The 27,238-nt window shown below is 46.3% G+C and overlaps 2 protein-coding genes across 2 annotated transcripts in view; one reads left to right on the top strand and one right to left on the bottom strand.

Moving 5' to 3' along the window:
• LOC140724172 (NACHT, LRR and PYD domains-containing protein 3-like) overlaps window positions 1-27,238 on the top strand; it is a 61,068-nt gene that overhangs the window by 28,570 nt on the left and 5,260 nt on the right. The window lies entirely within an intron of this gene.
• On the bottom strand, window positions 4,362-27,238 carry LOC140724169 (uncharacterized). The gene is made up of 6 exons (XM_073038654.1): window positions 27,224-27,238; window positions 25,270-25,407; window positions 18,461-18,598; window positions 11,648-11,785; window positions 7,213-7,350; window positions 4,362-4,553 (listed from the first exon to the last, which is right to left on the bottom strand). Exons 1-6 carry the CDS (start codon window positions 27,236-27,238, stop codon window positions 4,362-4,364), a joined length of 759 nt encoding a protein of 252 aa, XP_072894755.1.

The raw sequence follows: 27,238 nt of genomic DNA, 5'->3' as shown, positions 1-27,238 counted from the left end.
TTCCCCATCCACCTTCCTCCTGTGTGATCTCTCCTTCCCATCCCCATTACTCCCGTAGGATCACTCTTTCCTATCCCCCTTCCTCGAGTGGGATCTCTCTTCCCCATCCCCTTCCTCCTGTGGGATCTCTCTTCCCCATTCCCTTCCTCCTGTGGGATCTCTCTTCCCCATCCCCCTATAGGATCTCTCTTCCCCATCCCCCTTCCTCCTGTGGGATCTCTCTTCCCCATCCCCTTCCTCCTGTGGGATCTCTCTTCCCCATCACCCTTCCTCCTGTAGGATCTCTCTTCCCCATCCCCCTTCCTCCTGTGGGATCTCTCTTCCCCATTCCCTTCCTCCTGTGGGATCTGTCTTCCCCATCCCACTTCCTTCTGTGGGATTAATCTTTCCCAGCCCACTTCTTCCTGTGGGATCTGTCTTCCCCATCCCACTTCCTTCTGTGGGATTTCTCTTCCCCATCCACCTTCCTCCTGTGTGATCTCTCCTTCCCATCCCCATTACTCCCGTAGGATCACTCTTTCCTATCCCCCTTCCTCGAGTGGGATCTCTCTTCCCCATCCCCTTCCTCCTGTGGGATCTCTCTTCCCCATTCCCTTCCTCCTGTGGGATCTCTCTTCCCCATCCCCCTATAGGATCTCTCTTTCCCATCCCCCTTCCTCCTGTGGGATCTCTCTTCCCCATCCCCTTCCTCCTCTGGGATCTCTCTTCCCCATCACCCTTCCTCCTGTAGGATCTCTCTTCCCCATCCCCCTTCCTCCTGTGGGATCTCTCTTCCCCATTCCCTTCCTCCTGTGGGATCTCTCTTCCCCATCCCCCTTTCTCCTGTAGGATCTCTCTTTTCCATCCCCCTTCGACCTGTGGGAACTCTGTTCCCCATCCCACTTCCTCCTGTGGGATCTCTCTTCCCCATCCCCCTTCCTCCTGTGGGATCTCTCTTCCCCATCCCCTTCCTCGTGTAGGATCTCCTTTACCCATCCCCCTTCCTCCTATAGGATCTCTCTTCCCCATCCCTCTTCCTCCTGTTGGATCTCCCTTCACCATCCGCCTTCCTCCTGTGGGATCTCTCCTTCCCATTCCCTTTCTCCCGTAGGATCTCTCTTTTCTATCCCCCTTCGACCTGTGGGAACTCTGTTCCCCATCCCACTTCTTCCTGTGGGATCTGTCTTCCCCAGCCCACTTCTTCCTGTGGGATCTGTCTTCCCCATCCCACTTCCTTCTGTGGTATTTCTCTTCCCCATCCCCCTTCCACCTGTGGGAACTCTCTTCCTAATCCCCCCATAACTGTAGTATCTCATTTCCCCATTCCATTTCCTACTGCGGGATCACTTATCAACATCCAGCTTCCTCCTGTGGGATCTCTCTTCCCCATTCACTTTCCTCCTGAGGGATCGCTTTTCGCGATCTCCTTCCTCCTGTGGGATATCTCTTCCCCATTCATTTCTTCCTGTGGGATCTCTCTTCCCCATCTGCTTCCCCATGTAGATTTCTTTTCCCGATCTCCTTCCTCCCCTTCGATCTCCCTTCCTACTGCGGGATCTCTCTACTATATCCACTTCCTCCTCTTGGGATCTCTCTTCCCCATCCCTCTTCCTCCTGTGGGATATCGCTTTCCCATCCTCTTCCTCCTGTAGGATCTCTCTTCCCCATCCCCCTTCCTCCTGTAGGATCTCTCTTCCCCATCCCCCTTCCTCGTGTGGGATCTCTCTTTCCCATCCCCTTCCTCCTGTAGGATCTCTCTTCCCCATCCCCCTTCCTCCTGTGGGATCTCTCTTCCCCTTTTTCCTTCCGCCTGTGGGATCTCTCTTCCCCATCCCCCTTCCTCCTGTGGGATCTCTCTTTCCCATCCCCTTCCTCCTGTAGGATCTCTCTTCCCCATCCCCCTTCCTCCTGTGGGATCTCTCTTCCCCTTTCTCCTTCCGCCTGTGGGATCTCTCATGCCCATCTCTTTTGTCCTGTGGGATATCTTCCCCATCCGCCTGTGGGATCTCTCTTCCACATCCCCCATCCTCTTGTGGGATCTCTCTTCCCCATATCCCTTCCATCTGTGGGAATTCTCTTCCGAATCCCCTTCCTCTGTGGTATCTCTCTTTCCCATCCCCCTACCACCTGCTGGATCTCTCTTCCTGATTCTGCTTCCTCCTGTGGGATCTCTCTTCCCCAGCCCCCTTCCTCCTGTGGGACAATGGACAATAGACAATAGGTGCAGAAGTAGACCATTCGGCCCTTCGAGCCTGCACCGCCATTTTGAGATCATGGCTGATCATCTCCTATCAATACCCGGTTCCTGCATTGTCCCCATATCTCATGATTCCCCTATCCATAAGATACCTATCTAGCTCCTTCTTGAAAGCATCCAGAGAATTGGCCTCCACTACCTTCCGAGGCAGTGCATTCCAGAACCCCACAACTCTCTGGGAGAAGTTTTTCCTTAACTCTGTCCTAAATGACCTACCCCTTATTCTCAAACCATGCCCTCTGGTACTGGACTCTCCCAGCATCTGAAACATATTTCCTGCCTCTATCTTGTCCAATCCCTTAATAATCTTATATGTTTCAATCAGATCCCCTCTCAATCTCCTTAATTCCAGTGTGTACAAGCCCAGTCTCTCTAACCTCTCTGCGGCAGACAGTCCAGACATCCCAGGAATCAACCTCGTGAATCTATGCTGCACTTCCTCTACAACCAGGATGTCCATCCTTAACCCTGGAGACCAAATCTGTACACAATACTCCAGGTGTGGTCTTACCAGGGCTCTGTACAAATGCAAGAGGATTTCCTTCCTCTTGTACTCAATTCCCTTTGTAATGAAGGCCAACATTCCATTAGCCTTCTTCACTGCCTGCTGTACTTGCTCATTCAATTTCAGTGACTGATGAACAAGGACCCCTAGATCTCTTTGTATTTCTCCCTTACCTAACTCTACACCGTTCAGATAATAATCTGCCTTCCTGTTCTTACTCCCAAAGTGGATAACCTCACACTTATTCACATTAAACGTCATCTGCCAAGTATCTGCCCACTCACCCAGCCTATCCAAGTCACCCTGAATTCTGCTAACATCCTCATCACATGTCACACTGCCACCAAACTTAGTATCATCAGCAAATTTGCTGATGTTATTCTCATTGCCTTCATCTAAATCGTTGATGTAAATTGTAAACAGTTGTGGTCCCAATTCCGAGCCCTGTGGCACCCCACTAGTCACCACCTGCCATTCCGAGAAACACCCATTCACCGCTACCCTTTGCTTTCTATCTGCCAACCAGTTTTCTATCCATGTCAAAGTCTTCCCCCCGATGCCCTGAGCTTTGATTTTACCCACCAATCTCCTATGTGGTGATATTTTTTACTGAGTTAAGTATTGTATGTAATTAGTTTTGCTACAACAAGTGTATGGGACATTGGAAAAAAAGTTGAATTTCCCCATGGGGATTAATAAAGTATCTATCTATCTATCTATCTATCTATTAAATGCCTTCTGAAAATCGAGGTACACTACATCTACTGGATCTCACCCGTCTAACTTCCTGGTTACATCCTCAAAAAACTCCAACAGATTAGTCAAGCATGATTACCCTTGGTAAATCCATGGTGGCTCGGCCCAATCCTATCACTGCTATCTAGACATGCCACTATTTCATCCTTAATAATGGACTCTAGCATCTTCCCCACCACTGATGTCAGGCTGACAGGTCGATACTTCTCTGTTTTCTCCCTCCCTCTTTTCTTAAAAAATGGGATAACATTAGCCATTCTCCAATCCTCAGGAACTGATCCTGAATCTAAGGAACATTGGAAAATGATTACCAATGCATCCGCAATTTCCAAGGAAACCTCCTTTAGTACCCTAGGATGCAAACCATCTGGACCTGGGGATTTGTCAGCCTTCAGTCCCATCAGTCTTCTCATCACCGTTTCCTTCCTAATGTCAATCTGTTTCATTTCCTCTGTTACCCTATGTCCTTGGCCCATCCATACATCTGGGAGATTGCTTGTGCCTTCCTTAAAGAAAACAGATCTAAAGTACTCATTAAATTCTTCTGCCATTTCTCTGTTTCCCATAACTATTTCACCCAATTCATTCTTCAAGGGCCCAACATTGTTCTTAACTATCTTCTTTCTCTTCACATATGTAAAAAGCTTTTGCTATCTTCCTTTATATTCCTGGCTAGCTTGCGTTAGTACCTCATTTTTTCTCCCAGTATTGCCTTTTTAGTTAAGTTCTGTTGTTACTTAAAAACTTCCCAATCATCTGTCCTCCCACTCACCTTAGCTCTGTCATACTTCCTTTTTTTTAATGCTGTGCAATCTCTGACTTCCTTTGCCAACCACTGTGGCCCCTTTCCCCTCTTTGAATCCTTCATTCTCTGGGGATGAACTGATTTTGCACCTTGTGCATTATTCCCAAGAATACCTGCCATTGCTGTTCCACTGTCTTTTCTGCTAGGCATTCCGTCCAGTCAACTTTGGCCAGCTCCTCCCTCATGGCTCCATAGTTTCCCCTGTTCAACTGCAACACTGACACCTCCGAGCTGCCCTTATCCTTCTCAAACTGCAGATAAAAACATATCATGTTATGGTCACTACCTCCTAATGGCTCCTTTACTTCAAGATCGCTTATCAAACCCTGTTCATTACAATAGACTAAATCCAGAATAGCCTTGTCCCTGGTCGGCTCTCGTACAAGCTGTTCCAAGAAAGCATCCCGTAGGCCCTCTACAAACTCCCTATCCTGGGGTCCAGCACCAAACTGTTTCTCCCAGTTCACCTGCATGTTGAAATTCCCTATCACCCTTCCTCCTGTGGGATCTCTCTTTCCCATTCCCCTACCTCCAGTGGAGTCTCTTTTTCCCATTCCCCGTCCTCTTGTGTGATCTCTCTTCCCCATCTCCCTTCCTTCTGTGGGAATTCTCTTCCGAATCCCCTTCCTCCTGTGGTATCTCTCTTTCCCATCCCCCTACCACCTGTTGGATCTCTCTTCCTGATGCTGCTTCCTACTTTGGAATCACTCTTCCCCATCCACTTCCTCCTGCCGGAAATTTCCTCCCCATCCCCCGTCCTCCTGTGGGATCTCTCTTCCCCATCCCCCTTCCTCCTGTGGGACAATAGACAATAGGTGCAGAAGTAGACCATTCGGCCCTTCGAGCCTGCACCGCCATTTTGAGATCATGGCTGATCATCTACTATCAATACCCGGTTCCTGCCTTGTCCCCATAACCCATGATTCCCCTATCCATAAGATACCTATCTAGCTCCTTCTTGAAAGCATCCAGAGAATTGGCCTCCACTTCCTTCCGAGGCAGTACATTCCAGGCACCCACAACTCTCTGGGAGAAATTTTTCCTTAACACTGTCCTAAATGACCTACCCCTTATTCTCAAACCATGCCCTCTGGTACTGGACTCTCCCAGCATCTGGAACATATTTCCTGCCTCTATCTTATCCAATCCTTTAATAATCTTCTATGTTTCAATCAGATCCCTTCTCAATCTGCTTAATTCCAGCATGTACAAGCCCAGTCTCTCTAACCTCTCTGCGTAAGACAGTCCAGACATCCCAGGAATCAACCTCGTGAATCTACGCTGCACTTCCTCTACAGCCAGGATGTCATTCCTTAACCCTGGAGACCAAAACTGTACACAATACTCCAGGTGTGGTCTCACCAGGGATCTGTACAAATGCAAGAGGATTTCCTTGCTGTTGTACTCAATTCCCTTTGTAATAGAGGCCAACATTCCATTAGCCTTCTGCACTGTCTGCTGCACTTGCTCATTCACCTTCAGTGACTGATGAACAAGGACTCCTAGATCTCTTTGTATTTCTCCCTTACCTAACTCTACACCGTTCAGATAATAATCTGCCTTCCTGTTCTTACTCCCCAAGTGGATAACCTCACACTTATTCACATTAAACATCATCTGCCAAGTATCTGCCCACTCACCCAGCCTATCCAAGTCACCCTGAATTCTCCTAACATCCTCATCACATGTCACACTGCCACCCAGCTTAGTATCATCAGCAAATTTGCTGATGTTATTCTCAATGCCTTCATCTAAATTGCTGATGTAAATCGTAAACAGCTGTGGTCCCAATACCGAGCCACGTGGCACCCCACTAGTCACTACCTGCCATTCCGAGAAACACCCATTCACCGCTACCCTTTGCTTTCTATCTGCCAAAAAGTTTTCTATCCATGTCAATGTCTTCCCGCCGATGCCCTGAGGTTTGATTTTACCCACCAATCTCCTATGTGGGACCTTATCAAATGCCTTCTGAAAATCGAGGTACACTACATCCACTGGATCTCACCCGTCTAACTTCCTGGTTACATCCTCGAAAAACTCCAACAGATTAGTCAAGCATGATTTACCCTTGGTAAATCCATGGTGGCTCGGCCCAATCCCATCACTGCTATCTAGATATGCCACTATTTCATCCTTAATAATGGACTCTAGCATCTTCCCCACCACTGATGTCAGGCTGACAGGTCGATAGTTCTCTGTTTTCTCCCTCCCTCTTTTCTTAAAAAATGGGATAACATTAGCCATTCTCCAATCCTCAGGAACTGATCCTGAATCTAAGGAACATTGGAAAATGATTACCAATGCATCCGCAATTTCCAGGGCCACCTCCTTTAGTACCCTAGGATGCAGACCATCTGGACCTTTGGATTCGTCAGCCTTCAGTCCCATCAGTCTACTCATCACCGTTTCCTTCCTAATGTCAATCGGTTTCATTTCCTCTGTTACCCTATGTCCTTGGCCCATCCATACATCTGGGAGATTGCTTGTGTCTTCCCTAGTGAAGACAGATCTAAAGTACTCATTAAATTCTTCTGCCATTTCTCTGTTTCCCATAACAATTTCACCCAATTCATTCTTCAAGTGCCCAACATTGTTCTTAACTATCTTCTTTCTCTTCACATACCTAAAAAAGCTTTTGCTATCTTCCTTTATATTCCTGGCTAGCTTGCGTTCGTACCTCATTTTATTCTCCCCGTATTGCCTTTTAAGTTAAGTTCTGTTGTTCTTTAAAAACTTCCCAATCATCTGTCCTCCCACTTACCTTAGCTCTGTCATACTTCCTTTTTTTTAATGTTCTGCAATCTCTGACTTCCTTTGTCAACCACTGTGGCCCCTTTCCCCCCTTTGAATCCTTCCTTCTCTGGGGACAAACTGATTTTGCACCTTGCGCATTATTCCCAAGAATACCTGCCATTGCTGTTCCACTGTCTTTTCTGCTAGGATATCCGTCCAGTCAACTTTGGCCAGCTCCTCCCTCATGGCTCCATAGTTTCCCCTGTTCAACTGCAACACTGACACCTCCGAGCTGCCCTTATCCTTCTCAAACTGTAGATAAAAACATATCATGTTATGGACACTACCTCCTAATGGCTCCTTTACTTTAAGATCGCTTATCAAATCCTGTTCATTACACAGGACTAAATCCAGAACAGCCTTGTCCCTGGTCGGCTCTCATACAAGCTGTTCCAAGAATGCATCCCGTAGGCACTCTACAAACCCCCTATTCTGAGGTCCAGCACCAAACTGTTTCTCCCAGTTCACCTGCATGTTGAAATTCCCCATCCTCCTACCTCCTGTGGGATCTCTTTTCCACATCCATTTCCTCCTATGGGATCTCTCTTCCCCATCCCCCCTCCTTCTATGGGATCTCTCTTCCCCATCCCCCTTCCTCCTGTCAGATCTCTCTTTCTCATCCCCTTCATCCTGTGGGATCTCGCTTCCCCATCCCCCTCCTTTTGTGGGATCTCTCTTCCCCATCTCCCTTCCTCCTGTGGGATCTCTCTTCCCAATCCCCTTCCTCCTGTGGTATCTCTCTTTCCCATCCCCCTACCTCCTGTTGGATCTCTCTTCCTGATTCTGCTTCCTATTGTGGGATCTCTCTTCCGCATCCAATAACTCCTGCCGGAAATTTCTTCCCAATCCTCCTTCCCTCTGTGGGATCTCTCTTCCACATCCCCCTTCCTCCTGTGGGATCTCTCTTCCCCATCTCCCATCCTCCTGTGGGATCTCTCTTCCCCAGCCCCCTTCCTCCAGTGGGATCTCTCTTTCCCATTCTCCTTCCTCTTGTGGGATCTCTCTTCCCCATCTCCCTTCCTTCTGTGGGAATTCTCTTCCGGATCCCCTTCCTCCTGTGGTATCTCTCTTTCCCATCCCCCTACCACCTGTTGGATCTCTCTTCCTGATGCTGCTTCCGACTGTGGGATCACTCTTCCCCATCCACCTCCTATAACCATATAACAATCACAGCACGGAAACAGGCCATTCCGGCCCTCCTAGTCCGTGCTGAACTCTTAATCTCACCTAGTCCCACCTACCCGCACTCAGCCCATAACCCTCCACTCCTTTCCTGTCCATATACCTATCCAACTTTACCTTAAATGACACAACTGAACTGGCCTCTACTACTTCTACAGGAAGCTCATTCCACACAGCTATCACTCTCTGAGTAAAGAAAGACCCCCTCGTGTTTCCCTTAAACTTTTGCCCCCTAACTCTCAAATCATGTCCTCTCGTTTGAATCTCCCCTACTCTCAATGGAAACAGCCTATTCACGTCAACTCTATCTATCCCTCTCAACATTTTAAATACCTCGATCAAATCCCACCTCAACCTTCTACGCTCCAATGAATAGAGACCTAACTTGTTCAACCTTTCTCTGTAACTTAAGTGCTGAAACCCAGGTAACATCGTCTCTGCACTCTCTCTAATTTATTGATATCTTTCCTATAATTCGGTGACCAGAACTGTACACAATATTCCAAATTTGGCCTTACCAATGCCTTGTACAATTTTAACATTACATCCCAACTTCTGTACTCAATGCTCTGATTTATAAAGGCCAGCGTTCCAAAAGCCTTCTTCACCACCCTATCTACATGAGACTCCACCTTCAGGGAACTATGCACAGTTATTCCTAGATCTCTCTGTTCCACTGCATTCCTCAATGCGCTACCATTTACCCTGTATGTTCTATTTGGATTATTCCTGCCAAAATGCCTCCTGCTGGAAATTTCCTCCCCATCCCCCGTCCTACTGTGGGATCTCTATTCCACATCCCGCATCCTCCTGTGGGATCTCTGTTCCCCATCTCCCTACCTCCAGTGGGATCTCTCTTCCCCTTTCTCCTTCCGCCTGTGGGATCTCTCATGCCCATCTCTTTTGTCCTGTGGGATATCTTCCCCATCCGCCTGTGGGATCTCTCTTCCACATCCCCCATCCTCTTGTGGGATCTCTCTTCCCCATATCCCTTCCATCTGTGGGAATTCTCTTCCGAATCCCCTTCCTCTGTGGTATCTCTCTTTCCCATCCCCCTACCACCTGCTGGATCTCTCTTCCTGATTCTGCTTCCTCCTGTGGGATCTCTCTTCCCCAGCCCCCTTCCTCCTGTGGGACAATGGACAATAGACAATAGGTGCAGAAGTAGACCATTCGGCCCTTCGAGCCTGCACCGCCATTTTGAGATCATGGCTGATCATCTCCTATCAATACCCGGTTCCTGCATTGTCCCCATATCTCATGATTCCCCTATCCATAAGATACCTATCTAGCTCCTTCTTGAAAGCATCCAGAGAATTGGCCTCCACTACCTTCCGAGGCAGTGCATTCCAGAACCCCACAACTCTCTGGGAGAAGTTTTTCCTTAACTCTGTCCTAAATGACCTACCCCTTATTCTCAAACCATGCCCTCTGGTACTGGACTCTCCCAGCATCTGAAACATATTTCCTGCCTCTATCTTGTCCAATCCCTTAATAATCTTATATGTTTCAATCAGATCCCCTCTCAATCTCCTTAATTCCAGTGTGTACAAGCCCAGTCTCTCTAACCTCTCTGCGGCAGACAGTCCAGACATCCCAGGAATCAACCTCGTGAATCTATGCTGCACTTCCTCTACAACCAGGATGTCCATCCTTAACCCTGGAGACCAAATCTGTACACAATACTCCAGGTGTGGTCTTACCAGGGCTCTGTACAAATGCAAGAGGATTTCCTTCCTCTTGTTCTCAATTCCCTTTGTAATGAAGGCCAACATTCCATTAGCCTTCTTCACTGCCTGCTGTACTTGCTCATTCAATTTCAGTGACTGATGAACAAGGACACCTAGATCTCTTTGTATTTCTCCCTTACCTAACTCTACACCGTTCAGATAATAATCTGCCTTCCTGTTCTTACTCCCAAAGTGGATAACCTCACACTTATTCACATTAAACGTCATCTGCCAAGTATCTGCCCACTCACCCAGCCTATCCAAGTCACCCTGAATTCTGCTAACATCCTCATCACATGTCACACTGCCACCAAACTTAGTATCATCAGCAAATTTGCTGATGTTATTCTCATTGCCTTCATCTAAATCGTTGATGTAAATTGTAAACAGTTGTGGTCCCAATTCCGAGCCCTGTGGCACCCCACTAGTCACCACCTGCCATTCCGAGAAACACCCATTCACCGCTACCCTTTGCTTTCTATCTGCCAACCAGTTTTCTATCCAGGTCAAAGTCTTCCCCCCGATGCCCTGAGCTTTGATTTTACCCACCAATCTCCTATGTGGTGATATTTTTTACTGAGTTAAGTATTGTATGTAATTAGTTTTGCTACAACAAGTGTATGGGACATTGGAAAAAAAGTTGAATTTCCCCATGGGGATTAATAAAGTATCTATCTATCTATCTATCTATTAAATGCCTTCTGAAAATCGAGGTACACTACATCTACTGGATCTCACCCGTCTAACTTCCTGGTTACATCCTCAAAAAACTCCAACAGATTAGTCAAGCATGATTACCCTTGGTAAATCCATGGTGGCTCGGCCCAATCCTATCACTGCTATCTAGACATGCCACTATTTCATCCTTAATAATGGACTCTAGCATCTTCCCCACCACTGATGTCAGGCTGACAGGTCGATACTTCTCTGTTTTCTCCCTCCCTCTTTTCTTAAAAAATGGGATAACATTAGACATTCTCCAATCCTCAGGAACTGATCCTGAATCTAAGGAACATTGGAAAATGATTACCAATGCATCCGCAATTTCCAGGGAAACCTCCTTTAGTACCCTAGGATGCAAACCATCTGGACCTGGGGATTTGTCAGCCTTCAGTCCCATCAGTCTTCTCATCACCGTTTCCTTCCTAATGTCAATCTGTTTCATTTCCTCTGTTACCCTATGTCCTTGGCCAATCCATACATCTGGGAGATTGCCTGTGCCTTCCTTAGAGAAAACAGATCTAAAGTACTCATTAAATTCTTCTGCCATTTCTCTGTTTCCCATAACAATTTCACCCAATTCATTCTTCAAGGGCCCAACATTGTTCTTAACTATCTTCTTTCTCTTCACATATGTAAAAAGCTTTTGCTATCTTCCTTTATATTCCTGGCTAGCTTGCGTTAGTACCTCATTTTTTCTCCCCGTATTGCCTTTTTAGTTAAGTTCTGTTGTTACTTAAAAACTTCCCAATCATCTGTCCTCCCACTCACCTTAGCTCTGTCATACTTCCTATTTTTTAATGCTGTGCAATCTCTGACTTCCTTTGTCAACCACTGTGGCCCCTTTCCCCTCTTTGAATCCTTCCTTCTCTGGGGATGAACTGATTTTGCACCTTGTGCATTATTCCCAAGAATACCTGCCATTGCTGTTCCACTGTCTTTTCTGCTAGGCATTCCGTCCAGTCAACTTTGGCCAGCTCCACCCTCATGGCTCCATAGATTCCCCCGTTCAACTGCAACACTGACACCTCCGAGCTGCCCTTATCCTTCTCAAACTGCAGATAAAAACATATCATGTTATGGTCACTACCTCCTAATGGCTCCTTTACTTCAAGATCGCTTATCAAACCCTGTTCATTACAATAGACTAAATCCAGAATAGCCTTGTCCCTGGTCGGCTCTCGTACAAGCTGTTCCAAGAAAGCATCCCGTAGGCCCTCTACAAACTCCCTATCCTGGGGTCCAGCACCAAACTGTTTCTCCCAGTTCACCTGCATGTTGAAATTCCCTATCACCCTTCCTCCTGTGGGATCTCTCTTTCCCATTCCCCTACCTCCAGTGGAGTCTCTTTTTCCCATTCCCCGTCCTCTTGTGTGATCTCTCTTCCCCATCTCCCTTCCTTCTGTGGGAATTCTCTTCCGAATCCCCTTCCTCCTGTGGTATCTCTCTTTCCCATCCCCCTACCACCTGTTGGATCTCTCTTCCTGATGCTGCTTCCTACTGTGGGATCACTCTTCCCCATCCACTTCCTCCTGCCGGAAATTTCCTCCCCATCCCCCGTCCTCCTGTGGGATCTCTCTTCCCCATCCCCCTTCCTCCTGTGGGACAATAGACAATAGGTGCAGAAGTAGACCATTCGGCCCTTCGAGCCTGCACCGCCATTTTGATATCATGGCTGATCATCTACTATCAATACCCGGTTCCTGCCTTGCCCCATAACCCATGATTCCCCTATCCATAAGATACCTATCTAGCTCCTTCTTGAAAGCATCCAGAGAATTGGCCTCCACTTCCTTCCGAGGCAGTACATTCCAGGCACCCACAACTCTCTGGGAGAAATTTTTCCTTAACACTGTCCTAAATGACCTACCCCTTATTCTCAAACCATGCCCTCTGGTACTGGACTCTCCCAGCATCTGGAACATATTTCCTGCCTCTATCTTGTCCAATCCTTTAATAATCTTCTATGTTTCAATCAGATCCCTTCTCAATCTGCTTAATTCCAGCATGTACAAGCCAAGTCTCTCTAACCTCTCTGCGTAAGACAGTCCAGACATCCCAGGAATCAACCTCGTGAATCTAAGCTGCACTTCCTCTACAGCCAGGATGTCATTCCTTAACCCTGGAGACCAAAACTGTACACAATACTCCAGGTGTGGTCTCACCAGGGATCTGTACAAATGCAAGAGGATTTCCTTGCTCTTGTACTCAATTCCCTTTGTAATAAAGGCCAACATTCCAGTAGCCTTCTTCACTGCCTGCTATACTTGCTCATTCACCTTCAGTGACTGATGAACAAGGACTCCTAGATCTCTTTGTATATCTCCCTTACCTAACTCTACACCATTCAGATAATAATCTGCCTTCCTGTTCTTACTCCCCAAGTGTATAACCTCACACTTATTCACATTAAACATCATCTGACAAGTATCTGCCTACTCACCCAGCCTATCCAAGTCACCCTGAATTCTCCTAACATCCTCATCACATGTCACACTGCCACCCAGCTTAGTATCATCAGCAAATTTGCTGATGTTATTCTCAATGCCTTTATCTAAATCGTTAATGTAAATTGTAAACAGCTGTGGTCCCAATACCGAGCCACGTGGCACCCCACTAGTCACTACCTGCCATTCCGAGAAACACCCATTCACCGCTACCCTTTGCTTTCTATCTGCCAACCAGTTTTCTATCCATGTCAATGTCTTCCCCCCGATGCCGTGAGCTTTGATTTTACCCACCTATCTCCTATGTGGGACATTATCAAATGCCTTCTGAAAATCGAGGTACACTACATCCACTGGATCTCACCCGTCTAACTTCCTGGTTACATCCTCGAAAAACTCCAACAGATTAGTCAAGCATGATTTACCCTTGGTAAATCCATGCTGGCTCGGCCCAATCCTATCACTGCTATCTAGATATGCCACTATTTCATCCTTAATAATGGACACTAGCATCTTCCCCAACACTGATGTCAGGATGACAGGTCGTTAGTTCTCTGTTTTCTCCCTCCCTCCTTTCTTAAAAAATGGGATAACATTAGCCATTCTCCAATCCTCAGGAACTGATCCTGAATCTAAGGAACATTGGAAAATGATTACCAATGCATCCGCAATTTCCAGGGCCACCTCCTTTAGTACCCTAGGATGCAGACCATCTGGACCTGGGGATTTGTCAGCCTTCAGTCCCATCAGTCTACTCATCACCGTTTCCTTCCTAATGTCAATCTGTTTCATTTCCTCTGTTACCCTATGTCCTTGGCCCATCCATACATCTGGGAGATTGCTTGTGTCTTCCTTAGTGAAAACAGATCTAAAGTACTCATTAAATTTTTCTGCCATTTCTCTGTTTCCCATAACAATTTCACCCAATTCATTCTTCAAGGGCCCAACATTGTTCTTAACTATCTTCTTTCTCTTCACATACCTAAAAAAGCTCATGCTATCTTCCTTTATATTCCTGGCTAGCTTGCGTTCGTACCTCATTTTTTCTCCCCGTATTGCCTTTTTAGTTAAGTTCTGTTGTTCCTTAAAAACTTTCCAATCATCTGTCCTTCCTCCCACTCACCTCAGCTCTGTCATACTTCCTTTTTTTAATGCTATGCAATCTCTGACTTCCTTTGTCAACCACTGTGGCCCCTTTCCCCTCTTTGAATCCTTCCTTCTCTGGGGATGAACTGATTTTGTACATTGTGCATTATTCCCAAGAATACCTGCCATTGCTGTTCCACTGTCTTTTCTGCTAGGCTAGCCATGCAGTCAACTTTGGCCAGCTCCTCCCTCATGGCTCCGTAGTTTCCCCTGTTCAACTGCAACACTGACACCTCCGAGCTGCCCTTATCCTCCTCAAACTGCAGATCAAAACATATCATGTTATGGTCACTACCTCCTGATGGCTCCTTTACTTCAAGATCGCTTATCAAATCCTGTTCATTACACAAGACTAAATCCAGAATAGCCTTGTCCCTGGTCGGCTCTCGTACAAGCTGTTCCAAGAATGCATCCCGTAGGCACTCTACAAACTCCCTTTCCTGAGGTCCAGCACCAACCTGTTTCTCCCAGTTCACCTGCATGTTGAAATTCCCTATCACCCTTCCTCCTGTGGGATCTCTCTTTCCCATTCCCCTACCTCCAGTGGAGTCTCTTTTTCCCATTCCCCGTCCTCTTGTGTGATCTCTCTTCCCCATCTCCCTTCCTTCTGTGGGAATTCTCTTCCGGATCCCCTTCCTCCTGTGGTATCTCTCTTTCCCATCCCCCTACCACCTGTTGGATCTCTCTTCCTGATGCTGCTTCCGACTGTGGGATCACTCTTCCCCATCCACCTCCTATAACCATATAACAATCACAGCACGGAAACAGGCCATTCCGGCCCTCCTAGTCCGTGCTGAACTCTTAATCTCACCTAGTCCCACCTACCCGCACTCAGCCCATAACCCTCCACTCCTTTCCTGTCCATATACCTATCCAACTTTACCTTAAATGACACAACTGAACTGGCCTCTACTACTTCTACAGGAAGCTCATTCCACACAGCTATCACTCTCTGAGTAAAGAAATACCCCCTCGTGTTTCCCTTAAACTTTTGCCCCCTAACTCTCAAATCATGTCCTCTCGTTTGAATCTCCCCTACTCTCAATGGAAACAGCCTATTCACGTCAACTCTATCTATCCCTCTCAACATTTTAAATACCTCGATCAAATCCCACCTCAACCTTCTACGCTCCAATGAATAGAGACCTAACTTGTTCAACCTTTCTCTGTAACTTAAGTGCTGAAACCCAGGTAACATCGTCTCTGCACTCTCTCTAATTTATTGATATCTTTCCTATAATTCGGTGACCAGAACTGTACACAATATTCCAAATTTGGCCTTACCAATGCCTTGTACAATTTTAACATTACATCCCAACTTCTGTACTCAATGCTCTGATTTATAAAGGCCAGCGTTCCAAAAGCCTTCTTCACCACCCTATCTACATGAGACTCCACCTTCAGGGAACTATGCACAGTTATTCCTAGATCTCTCTGTTCCACTGCATTCCTCAATGCGCTACCATTTACCCTGCATGTTCTATTTGGATTATTCCTGCCAAAATGCCTCCTGCTGGAAATTTCCTCCCCATCCCCCGTCCTACTGTGGGATCTCTATTCCACATCCCGCATCCTCCTGTGGGATCTCTGTTCCCCATCTCCCTACCTCCAGTGGGATCTCTCTTCCCCTTTCTCCTTCCGCCTGTGGGATCTCTCATGCCCATCTCTTTTGTCCTGTGGGATATCTTCCCCATCCGCCTGTGGGATCTCTCTTCCACATCCCCCATCCTCTTGTGGGATCTCTCTTCCCCATATCCCTTCCATCTGTGGGAATTCTCTTCCGAATCCCCTTCCTCTGTGGTATCTCTCTTTCCCATCCCCCTACCACCTGCTGGATCTCTCTTCCTGATTCCGCTTCCTCCTGTGGGATCTCTCTTCCCCAGCCCCCTTCCTCCTGTGGGACAATGGACAATAGACAATAGGTGCAGAAGTAGACCATTCGGCCCTTCGAGCCTGCACCGCCATTTTGAGATCATGGCTGATCATCTCCTATCAATACCCGGTTCCTGCATTGTCCCCATATCTCATGATTCCCCTATCCATAAGATACCTATCTAGCTCCTTCTTGAAAGCATCCAGAGAATTGGCCTCCACTACCTTCCGAGGCAGTGCATTCCAGAACCCCACAACTCTCTGGGAGAAGTTTTTCCTTAACTCTGTCCTAAATGACCTACCCCTTATTCTCAAACCATGCCCTCTGGTACTGGACTCTCCCAGCATCTGAAACATATTTCCTGCCTCTATCTTGTCCAATCCCTTAATAATCTTATATGTTTCAATCAGATCCCCTCTCAATCTCCTTAATTCCAGTGTGTACAAGCCCAGTCTCTCTAACCTCTCTGCGGCAGACAGTCCAGACATCCCAGGAATCAACCTCGTGAATCTATGCTGCACTTCCTCTACAACCAGGATGTCCATCCTTAACCCTGGAGACCAAATCTGTACACAATACTCCAGGTGTGGTCTTACCAGGGCTCTGTACAAATGCAAGAGGATTTCCTTCCTCTTGTACTCAATTCCCTTTGTAATGAAGGCCAACATTCCATTAGCCTTCTTCACTGCCTGCTGTACTTGCTCATTCAATTTCAGTGACTGATGAACAAGGACCCCTAGATCTCTTTGTATTTCTCCCTTACCTAACTCTACACCGTTCAGATAATGATCTGCCTTCCTGTTCTTACTCCCAAAGTGGATAACCTCACACTTATTCACATTAAACGTCATCTGCCAAGTATCTGCCCACTCACCCAGCCTATCCAAGTCACCCTGAATTCTGCTAACATCCTCATCACATGTCACACTGCCACCAAACTTAGTATCATCAGCAAATTTGCTGATGTTATTCTCATTGCCTTCATCTAAATCGTTGATGTAAATCGTAAACAGTTGTGGTCCCAATTCCGAGCCCTGTGGCACCCCACTAGTCACCACCTGCCATTCCGAGAAACACCCATTCACCGCTACCCTTTGCTTTCTATCTGCCAACCAGTTTTCTATCCATGTCAAAGTCTTCCCCCCGATGCCCTGAGCTTTGATTTTACCCACCAATCTCCTATGTGGTGATATTTTTTACTGAGTTAAGTATTGTATGTAATTAGTTTTGCTACAACAAGTGTATGGGACATTGGAAAAAAAGTTGAATTTCCCCATGGGGATTAATAAAGTATCTATCTATCTATCTATCTATCTATTAAATGCCTTCTGAAAATCGAGGTACACTACATCTACTGGATCTCACCCGTCTAACTTCCTGGTTACATCCTCAAAAAACTCCAACAGATTAGTCAAGCATGATTACCCTTGGTAAATCCATGGTGGCTCGGCCCAATCCTATCACTGCTATCTAGACATGCCACTATTTCATCCTTAATAATGGACTCTAGCATCTTCCCCACCACTGATGTCAGGCTGACAGGTCGATACTTCTCTGTTTTCTCCCTCCCTCTTTTCTTAAAAAATGGGATAACATTAGCCATTCTCCAATCCTCAGGAACTGATCCTGAATCTAAGGAACATTGGAAAATGATTACCAATGCATCCGCAATTTCCAAGGAAACCTCCTTTAGTACCCTAGGATGCAAACCATCTGGACCTGGGGATTTGTCAGCCTTCAGTCCCATCAGTCTTCTCATCACCGTTTCCTTCCTAATGTCAATCTGTTTCATTTCCTCTGTTACCCTATGTCCTTGGCCCATCCATACATCTGGGAGATTGCTTGTGCCTTCCTTAAAGAAAACAGATCTAAAGTACTCATTAAATTCTTCTGCCATTTCTCTGTTTCCCATAACTATTTCACCCAATTCATTCTTCAAGGGCCCAACATTGTTCTTAACTATCTTCTTTCTCTTCACATATGTAAAAAGCTTTTGCTATCTTCCTTTATATTCCTGGCTAGCTTGCGTTAGTACCTCATTTTTTCTCCCAGTATTGCCTTTTTAGTTAAGTTCTGTTGTTACTTAAAAACTTCCCAATCATCTGTCCTCCCACTCACCTTAGCTCTGTCATAGTTCCTATTTTTTAATGCTGTGCAATCTCTGACTTCCTTTGTCAACCACTGTGGCCCCTTTCCCCTCTTTGAATCCTTCCTTCTCTGGGGATGAACTGATTTTGCACCTTGTGCATTATTCCCAAGAATACCTGCCATTGCTGTTCCACTGTCTTTTCTGCTAGGCATTCCGTCCAGTCAACTTTGGCCAGCTCCACCCTCATGGCTCCATAGATTCCGCCGTTCAACTGCAACACTGACACCTCCGAGCTGCCCTTATCCTTCTCAAACTGCAGATAAAAACATATCATGTTATGGTCACTACCTCCTAATGGCTCCTTTACTTCAAGATCGCTTATCAAACCCTGTTCATTACAATAGACTAAATCCAGAATAGCCTTGTCCCTGGTCGGCTCTCGTACAAGCTGTTCCAAGAAAGCATCCCGTAGGCCCTCTACAAACTCCCTATCCTGGGGTCCAGCACCAAACTGTTTCTCCCAGTTCACCTGCATGTTGAAATTCCCTATCACCCTTCCTCCTGTGGGATCTCTCTTTCCCATTCCCCTACCTCCAGTGGAGTCTCTTTTTCCCATTCCCCGTCCTCTTGTGTGATCTCTCTTCCCCATCTCCCTTCCTTCTGTGGGAATTCTCTTCCGAATCCCCTTCCTCCTGTGGTATCTCTCTTTCCCATCCCCCTACCACCTGTTGGATCTCTCTTCCTGATGCTGCTTCCTACTGTGGGATCACTCTTCCCCATCCACTTCCTCCTGCCGGAAATTTCCTCCCCATCCCCCGTCCTCCTGTGGGATCTCTCTTCCCCATCCCCCTTCCTCCTGTGGGACAATAGACAATAGGTGCAGAAGTAGACCATTCGGCCCTTCGAGCCTGCACCGCCATTTTGATATCATGGCTGATCATCTACTATCAATACCCGGTTCCTGCCTTGCCCCATAACCCATGATTCCCCTATCCATAAGATACCTATCTAGCTCCTTCTTGAAAGCATCCAGAGAATTGGCCTCCACTTCCTTCCGAGGCAGTACATTCCAGGCACCCACAACTCTCTGGGAGAAATTTTTCCTTAACACTGTCCTAAATGACCTACCCCTTATTCTCAAACCATGCCCTCTGGTACTGGACTCTCCCAGCATCTGGAACATATTTCCTGCCTCTATCTTGTCCAATCCTTTAATAATCTTCTATGTTTCAATCAGATCCCTTCTCAATCTGCTTAATTCCAGCATGTACAAGCCAAGTCTCTCTAACCTCTCTGCGTAAGACAGTCCAGACATCCCAGGAATCAACCTCGTGAATCTAAGCTGCACTTCCTCTACAGCCAGGATGTCATTCCTTAACCCTGGAGACCAAAACTGTACACAATACTCCAGGTGTGGTCTCACCAGGGATCTGTACAAATGCAAGAGGATTTCCTTGCTCTTGTACTCAATTCCCTTTGTAATAAAGGCCAACATTCCAGTAGCCTTCTTCACTGCCTGCTATACTTGCTCATTCACCTTCAGTGACTGATGAACAAGGACTCCTAGATCTCTTTGTATATCTCCCTTACCTAACTCTACACCATTCAGATAATAATCTGCCTTCCTGTTCTTACTCCCCAAGTGTATAACCTCACACTTATTCACATTAAACATCATCTGACAAGTATCTGCCTACTCACCCAGCCTATCCAAGTCACCCTGAATTCTCCTAACATCCTCATCACATGTCACACTGCCACCCAGCTTAGTATCATCAGCAAATTTGCTGATGTTATTCTCAATGCCTTTATCTAAATCGTTAATGTAAATTGTAAACAGCTGTGGTCCCAATACCGAGCCACGTGGCACCCCACTAGTCACTACCTGCCATTCCGAGAAACACCCATTCACCGCTACCCTTTGCTTTCTATCTGCCAACCAGTTTTCTATCCATGTCAATGTCTTCCCCCCGATGCCGTGAGCTTTGATTTTACCCACCTATCTCCTATGTGGGACATTATCAAATGCCTTCTGAAAATCGAGGTACACTACATCCACTGGATCTCACCCGTCTAACTTCCTGGTTACATCCTCGAAAAACTCCAACAGATTAGTCAAGCATGATTTACCCTTGGTAAATCCATGCTGGCTCGGCCCAATCCTATCACTGCTATCTAGATATGCCACTATTTCATCCTTAATAATGGACACTAGCATCTTCCCCAACACTGATGTCAGGATGACAGGTCGTTAGTTCTCTGTTTTCTCCCTCCCTCCTTTCTTAAAAAATGGGATAACATTAGCCATTCTCCAATCCTCAGGAACTGATCCTGAATCTAAGGAACATTGGAAAATGATTACCAATGCATCCGCAATTTCCAGGGCCACCTCCTTTAGTACCCTAGGATGCAGACCATCTGGACCTGGGGATTTGTCAGCCTTCAGTCCCATCAGTCTACTCATCACCGTTTCCTTCCTAATGTCAATCTGTTTCATTTCCTCTGTTACCCTATGTCCTTGGCCCATCCATACATCTGGGAGATTGCTTGTGTCTTCCTTAGTGAAAACAGATCTAAAGTACTCATTAAATTTTTCTGCCATTTCTCTGTTTCCCATAACAATTTCACCCAATTCATTCTTCAAGGGCCCAACATTGTTCTTAACTATCTTCTTTCTCTTCACATACCTAAAAAAGCTCATGCTATCTTCCTTTATATTCCTGGCTAGCTTGCGTTCGTACCTCATTTTTTCTCCCCGTATTGCCTTTTTAGTTAAGTTCTGTTGTTCCTTAAAAACTTTCCAATCATCTGTCCTTCCTCCCACTCACCTCAGCTCTGTCATACTTCCTTTTTTTAATGCTATGCAATCTCTGACTTCCTTTGTCAACCACTGTGGCCCCTTTCCCCTCTTTGAATCCTTCCTTCTCTGGGGATGAACTGATTTTGTACATTGTGCATTATTCCCAAGAATACCTGCCATTGCTGTTCCACTGTCTTTTCTGCTAGGCTAGCCATGCAGTCAACTTTGGCCAGCTCCTCCCTCATGGCTCCGTAGTTTCCCCTGTTCAACTGCAACACTGACACCTCCGAGCTGCCCTTATCCTCCTCAAACTGCAGATCAAAACATATCATGTTATGGTCACTACCTCCTGATGGCTCCTTTACTTCAAGATCGCTTATCAAATCCTGTTCATTACACAAGACTAAATCCAGAATAGCCTTGTCCCTGGTCGGCTCTCGTACAAGCTGTTCCAAGAATGCATCCCGTAGGCACTCTACAAACTCCCTTTCCTGAGGTCCAGCACCAACCTGTTTCTCCCAGTTCACCTGCATGTTGAAATTCCCTATCACCCTTCCTCCTGTGGGATCTCTCTTTCCCATTCCCCTACCTCCAGTGGAGTCTCTTTTTCCCATTCCCCGTCCTCTTGTGTGATCTCTCTTCCCCATCTCCCTTCCTTCTGTGGGAATTCTCTTCCGGATCCCCTTCCTCCTGTGGTATCTCTCTTTCCCATCCCCCTACCACCTGTTGGATCTCTCTTCCTGATGCTGCTTCCGACTGTGGGATCACTCTTCCCCATCCACCTCCTATAACCATATAACAATCACAGCACGGAAACAGGCCATTCCGGCCCTCCTAGTCCGTGCTGAACTCTTAATCTCACCTAGTCCCACCTACCCGCACTCAGCCCATAACCCTCCACTCCTTTCCTGTCCATATACCTATCCAACTTTACCTTAAATGACACAACTGAACTGGCCTCTACTACTTCTACAGGAAGCTCATTCCACACAGCTATCACTCTCTGAGTAAAGAAATACCCCCTCGTGTTTCTCTTAAACTTTTGCCCCCTAACTCTCAAATCATGTCCTCTCGTTTGAATCTCCCCTACTCTCAATGGAAACAGCCTATTCACGTCAACTCTATCTATCCCTCTCAACATTTTAAATACCTCGATCAAATCCCACCTCAACCTTCTACGCTCCAATGAATAGAGACCTAACTTGTTCAACCTTTCTCTGTAACTTAAGTGCTGAAACCCAGGTAACATCGTCTCTGCACTCTCTCTAATTTATTGATATCTTTCCTATAATTCGGTGACCAGAACTGTACACAATATTCCAAATTTGGCCTTACCAATGCCTTGTACAATTTTAACATTACATCCCAACTTCTGTACTCAATGCTCTGATTTATAAAGGCCAGCGTTCCAAAAGCCTTCTTCACCACCCTATCTACATGAGACTCCACCTTCAGGGAACTATGCACAGTTATTCCTAGATCTCTCTGTTCCACTGCATTCCTCAATGCGCTACCATTTACCCTGCATGTTCTATTTGGATTATTCCTGCCAAAATGCCTCCTGCTGGAAATTTCCTCCCCATCCCCCGTCCTACTGTGGGATCTCTATTCCACATCCCGCATCCTCCTGTGGGATCTCTGTTCCCCATCTCCCTACCTCCAGTGGGATCTCTCTTCCCCTTTCTCCTTCCGCCTGTGGGATCTCTCATGCCCATCTCTTTTGTCCTGTGGGATATCTTCCCCATCCGCCTGTGGGATCTCTCTTCCACATCCCCCATCCTCTTGTGGGATCTCTCTTCCCCATATCCCTTCCATCTGTGGGAATTCTCTTCCGAATCCCCTTCCTCTGTGGTATCTCTCTTTCCCATCCCCCTACCACCTGCTGGATCTCTCTTCCTGATTCCGCTTCCTCCTGTGGGATCTCTCTTCCCCAGCCCCCTTCCTCCTGTGGGACAATGGACAATAGACAATAGGTGCAGAAGTAGACCATTCGGCCCTTCGAGCCTGCACCGCCATTTTGAGATCATGGCTGATCATCTCCTATCAATACCCGGTTCCTGCATTGTCCCCATATCTCATGATTCCCCTATCCATAAGATACCTATCTAGCTCCTTCTTGAAAGCATCCAGAGAATTGGCCTCCACTACCTTCCGAGGCAGTGCATTCCAGAACCCCACAACTCTCTGGGAGAAGTTTTTCCTTAACTCTGTCCTAAATGACCTACCCCTTATTCTCAAACCATGCCCTCTGGTACTGGACTCTCCCAGCATCTGAAACATATTTCCTGCCTCTATCTTGTCCAATCCCTTAATAATCTTATATGTTTCAATCAGATCCCCTCTCAATCTCCTTAATTCCAGTGTGTACAAGCCCAGTCTCTCTAACCTCTCTGCGGCAGACAGTCCAGACATCCCAGGAATCAACCTCGTGAATCTATGCTGCACTTCCTCTACAACCAGGATGTCCATCCTTAACCCTGGAGACCAAATCTGTACACAATACTCCAGGTGTGGTCTTACCAGGGCTCTGTACAAATGCAAGAGGATTTCCTTCCTCTTGTACTCAATTCCCTTTGTAATGAAGGCCAACATTCCATTAGCCTTCTTCACTGCCTGCTGTACTTGCTCATTCAATTTCAGTGACTGATGAACAAGGACCCATAGATCTCTTTGTATTTCTCCCTTACCTAACTCTACACCGTTCAGATAATAATCTGCCTTCCTGTTCTTACTCCCAAAGTGGATAACCTCACACTTATTCACATTAAACGTCATCTGCCAAGTATCTGCCCACTCACCCAGCCTATCCAAGTCACCCTGAATTCTGCTAACATCCTCATCACATGTCACACTGCCACCAAACTTAGTATCATCAGCAAATTTGCTGATGTTATTCTCATTGCCTTCATCTAAATCGTTGATGTAAATCGTAAACAGTTGTGGTCCCAATTCCGAGCCCTGTGGCACCCCACTAGTCACCACCTGCCATTCCGAGAAACACCCATTCACCGCTACCCTTTGCTTTCTATCTGCCAACCAGTTTTCTATCCATGTCAAAGTCTTCCCCCCGATGCCCTGAGCTTTGATTTTACCCACCAATCTCCTATGTGGTGATATTTTTTACTGAGTTAAGTATTGTATGTAATTAGTTTTGCTACAACAAGTGTATGGGACATTGGAAAAAAAGTTGAATTTCCCCATGGGGATTAATAAAGTATCTATCTATCTATCTATCTATTAAATGCCTTCTGAAAATCGAGGTACACTACATCTACTGGATCTCACCCGTCTAACTTCCTGGTTACATCCTCAAAAAACTCCAACAGATTAGTCAAGCATGATTACCCTTGGTAAATCTATGGTGGCTCGGCCCAATCCTATCACTGCTATCTAGACATGCCACTATTTCATCCTTAATAATGGACTCTAGCATCTTCCCCACCACTGATGTCAGGCTGACAGGTCGATACTTCTCTGTTTTCTCCCTCCCTCTTTTCTTAAAAAATGGGATAACATTAGCCATTCTCCAATCCTCAGGAACTGATCCTGAATCTAAGGAACATTGGAAAATGATTACCAATGCATCCGCAATTTCCAAGGAAACCTCCTTTAGTACCCTAGGATGCAAACCATCTGGACCTGGGGATTTGTCAGCCTTCAGTCCCATCAGTCTTCTCATCACCGTTTCCTTCCTAATGTCAATCTGTTTCATTTCCTCTGTTACCCTATGTCCTTGGCCCATCCATACATCTGGGAGATTGCTTGTGCCTTCCTTAAAGAAAACAGATCTAAAGTACTCATTAAATTCTTCTGCCATTTCTCTGTTTCCCATAACTATTTCACCCAATTCATTCTTCAAGGGCCCAACATTGTTCTTAACTATCTTCTTTCTCTTCACATATGTAAAAAGCTTTTGCTATCTTCCTTTATATTCCTGGCTAGCTTGCGTTAGTACCTCATTTTTTCTCCCAGTATTGCCTTTTTAGTTAAGTTCTGTTGTTACTTAAAAACTTCCCAATCATCTGTCCTCCCACTCACCTTAGCTCTGTCATAGTTCCTATTTTTTAATGCTGTGCAATCTCTGACTTCCTTTGTCAACCACTGTGGCCCCTTTCCCCTCTTTGAATCCTTCCTTCTCTGGGGATGAACTGATTTTGCACCTTGTGCATTATTCCCAAGAATACCTGCCATTGCTGTTCCACTGTCTTTTCTGCTAGGCATTCCGTCCAGTCAACTTTGGCCAGCTCCACCCTCATGGCTCCATAGACTCCCCCGTTCAACTGCAACACTGACACCTCCGAGCTGCCCTTATCCTTCTCAAACTGCAGATAAAAACATATCATGTTATGGTCACTACCTCCTAATGGCTCCTTTACTTCAAGATCGCTTATCAAACCCTGTTCATTACAATAGACTAAATCCAGAATAGCCTTGTCCCTGGTCGGCTCTCGTACAAGCTGTTCCAAGAAAGCATCCCGTAGGCCCTCTACAAACTCCCTATCCTGGGGTCCAGCACCAAACTGTTTCTCCCAGTTCACCTGCATGTTGAAATTCCCTATCACCCTTCCTCCTGTGGGATCTCTCTTTCCCATTCCCCTACCTCCAGTGGAGTCTCTTTTTCCCATTCCCCGTCCTCTTGTGTGATCTCTCTTCCCCATCTCCCTTCCTTCTGTGGGAATTCTCTTCCGAATCCCCTTCCTCCTGTGGTATCTCTCTTTCCCATCCCCCTACCACCTGTTGGATCTCTCTACCTGATGCTGCTTCCTACTGTGGGATCACTCTTCCCCATCCACTTCCTCCTGCCGGAAATTTCCTCCCCATCCCCCGTCCTCCTGTGGGATCTCTCTTCCCCATCCCCCTTCCTCCTGTGGGACAATAGACAATAGGTGCAGAAGTAGACCATTCGGCCCTTCGAGCCTGCACCGCCATTTTGAGATCATGGCTGATCATCTACTATCAATACCCGGTTCCTGCCTTGTCCCCATAACCCATGATTCCCCTATCCATAAGATACCTATCTAGCTCCTTCTTGAAAGCATCCAGAGAATTGGCCTCCACTTCCTTCCGAGGCAGTACATTCCAGGCACCCACAACTCTCTGGGAGAAATTTTTCCTTAACACTGTCCTAAATGACCTACCCCTTATTCTCAAACCATGCCCTCTGGTACTGGACTCTCCCAGCATCTGGAACATATTTCCTGCCTCTATCTTGTCCAATCCTTTAATAATCTTCTATGTTTCAATCAGATCCCTTCTCAATCTGCTTAATTCCAGCATGTACAAGCCCAGTCTCTCTAACCTCTCTGCGTAAGACAGTCCAGACATCCCAGGAATCAACCTCGTGAATCTAAGCTGCACTTCCTCTACAGCCAGGATGTCATTCCTTAACCCTGGAGACCAAAACTGTACACAATACTCCAGGTGTGGTCTCACCAGGGATCTGTACAAATGCAAGAGGATTTCCTTGCTCTTGTACTCAATTCCCTTTGTAATAAAGGCCAACATTCCAGTAGCCTTCTTCACTGCCTGCTATACTTGCTCATTCACCTTCAGTGACTGATGAACAAGGACTCCTAGATCTCTTTGTATTTCTCCCTTACCTAACTCTACACCGTTCAGATAATAATCTGCCTTCCTGTTCTTACTCCCCAAGTGGATAACCACACACTTATTCACATTAAACATCATCTGCCAAGTATCTGCCCACTCACCCAGCCTATCCAAGTCACCCTGAATTCTCCTAACATCCTCATCACATGTCACACTGCCACCCAGCTTAGTATCATCAGCAAATTTGCTGATGTTATTCTCAATGCCTTCATCTAAATCGTTGATGTAAATTATAAACAGCTGTGGTCCCAATACCGAGCCCTGCGGCACCCCACTAGTCACCACCTGCAATTCCGAGAAACACCGATTCACCGTTACCCTTTGCTTTCGATCTGCCAATCAGTTTTCTATCCATGTCAATGTCTACCCCCCGATGCCCTGAGCTTTGATTTTACCCACCAATCACCTATGCGGGACCTTATCAAATGCCTTCTGAAAATCGAGGTACGCTACATCCACTGGATCTCACCCGTCTAACTTCCTGGTTACATCCTCGAAAAACTCCATCAGATTAGTTGGTAAATTTACCCTTGGTAAATCCAT

The sequence above is a fragment of the Hemitrygon akajei genome, unplaced genomic scaffold (genome assembly GCF_048418815.1).
Source record: "Hemitrygon akajei unplaced genomic scaffold, sHemAka1.3 Scf000169, whole genome shotgun sequence".
Classification (NCBI taxonomy): domain Eukaryota; kingdom Metazoa; phylum Chordata; class Chondrichthyes; order Myliobatiformes; family Dasyatidae; genus Hemitrygon; species Hemitrygon akajei.
The sequence above is the reverse complement of the archived record's forward strand: the minus strand, read 5'-3'. Positions and strand labels throughout refer to the sequence as shown.

Excerpts from the sequence above, each read along its gene's own strand:
- LOC140724169 (XM_073038654.1), bottom strand. Across the intron at positions 7,351-11,647 it reads CAGTGGAACAGCAATGGCAG|TTTGAGAAGGATAAGGGCAG; the intron begins GTATTCTTGGGA and ends TTTTATCTACAG. Across the intron at positions 4,554-7,212 it reads CAGTGGAACAGCAATGGCAG|TTTGAGAAGGATAAGGGCAG; the intron begins GTATTCTTGGGA and ends TTTTATCTGCAG.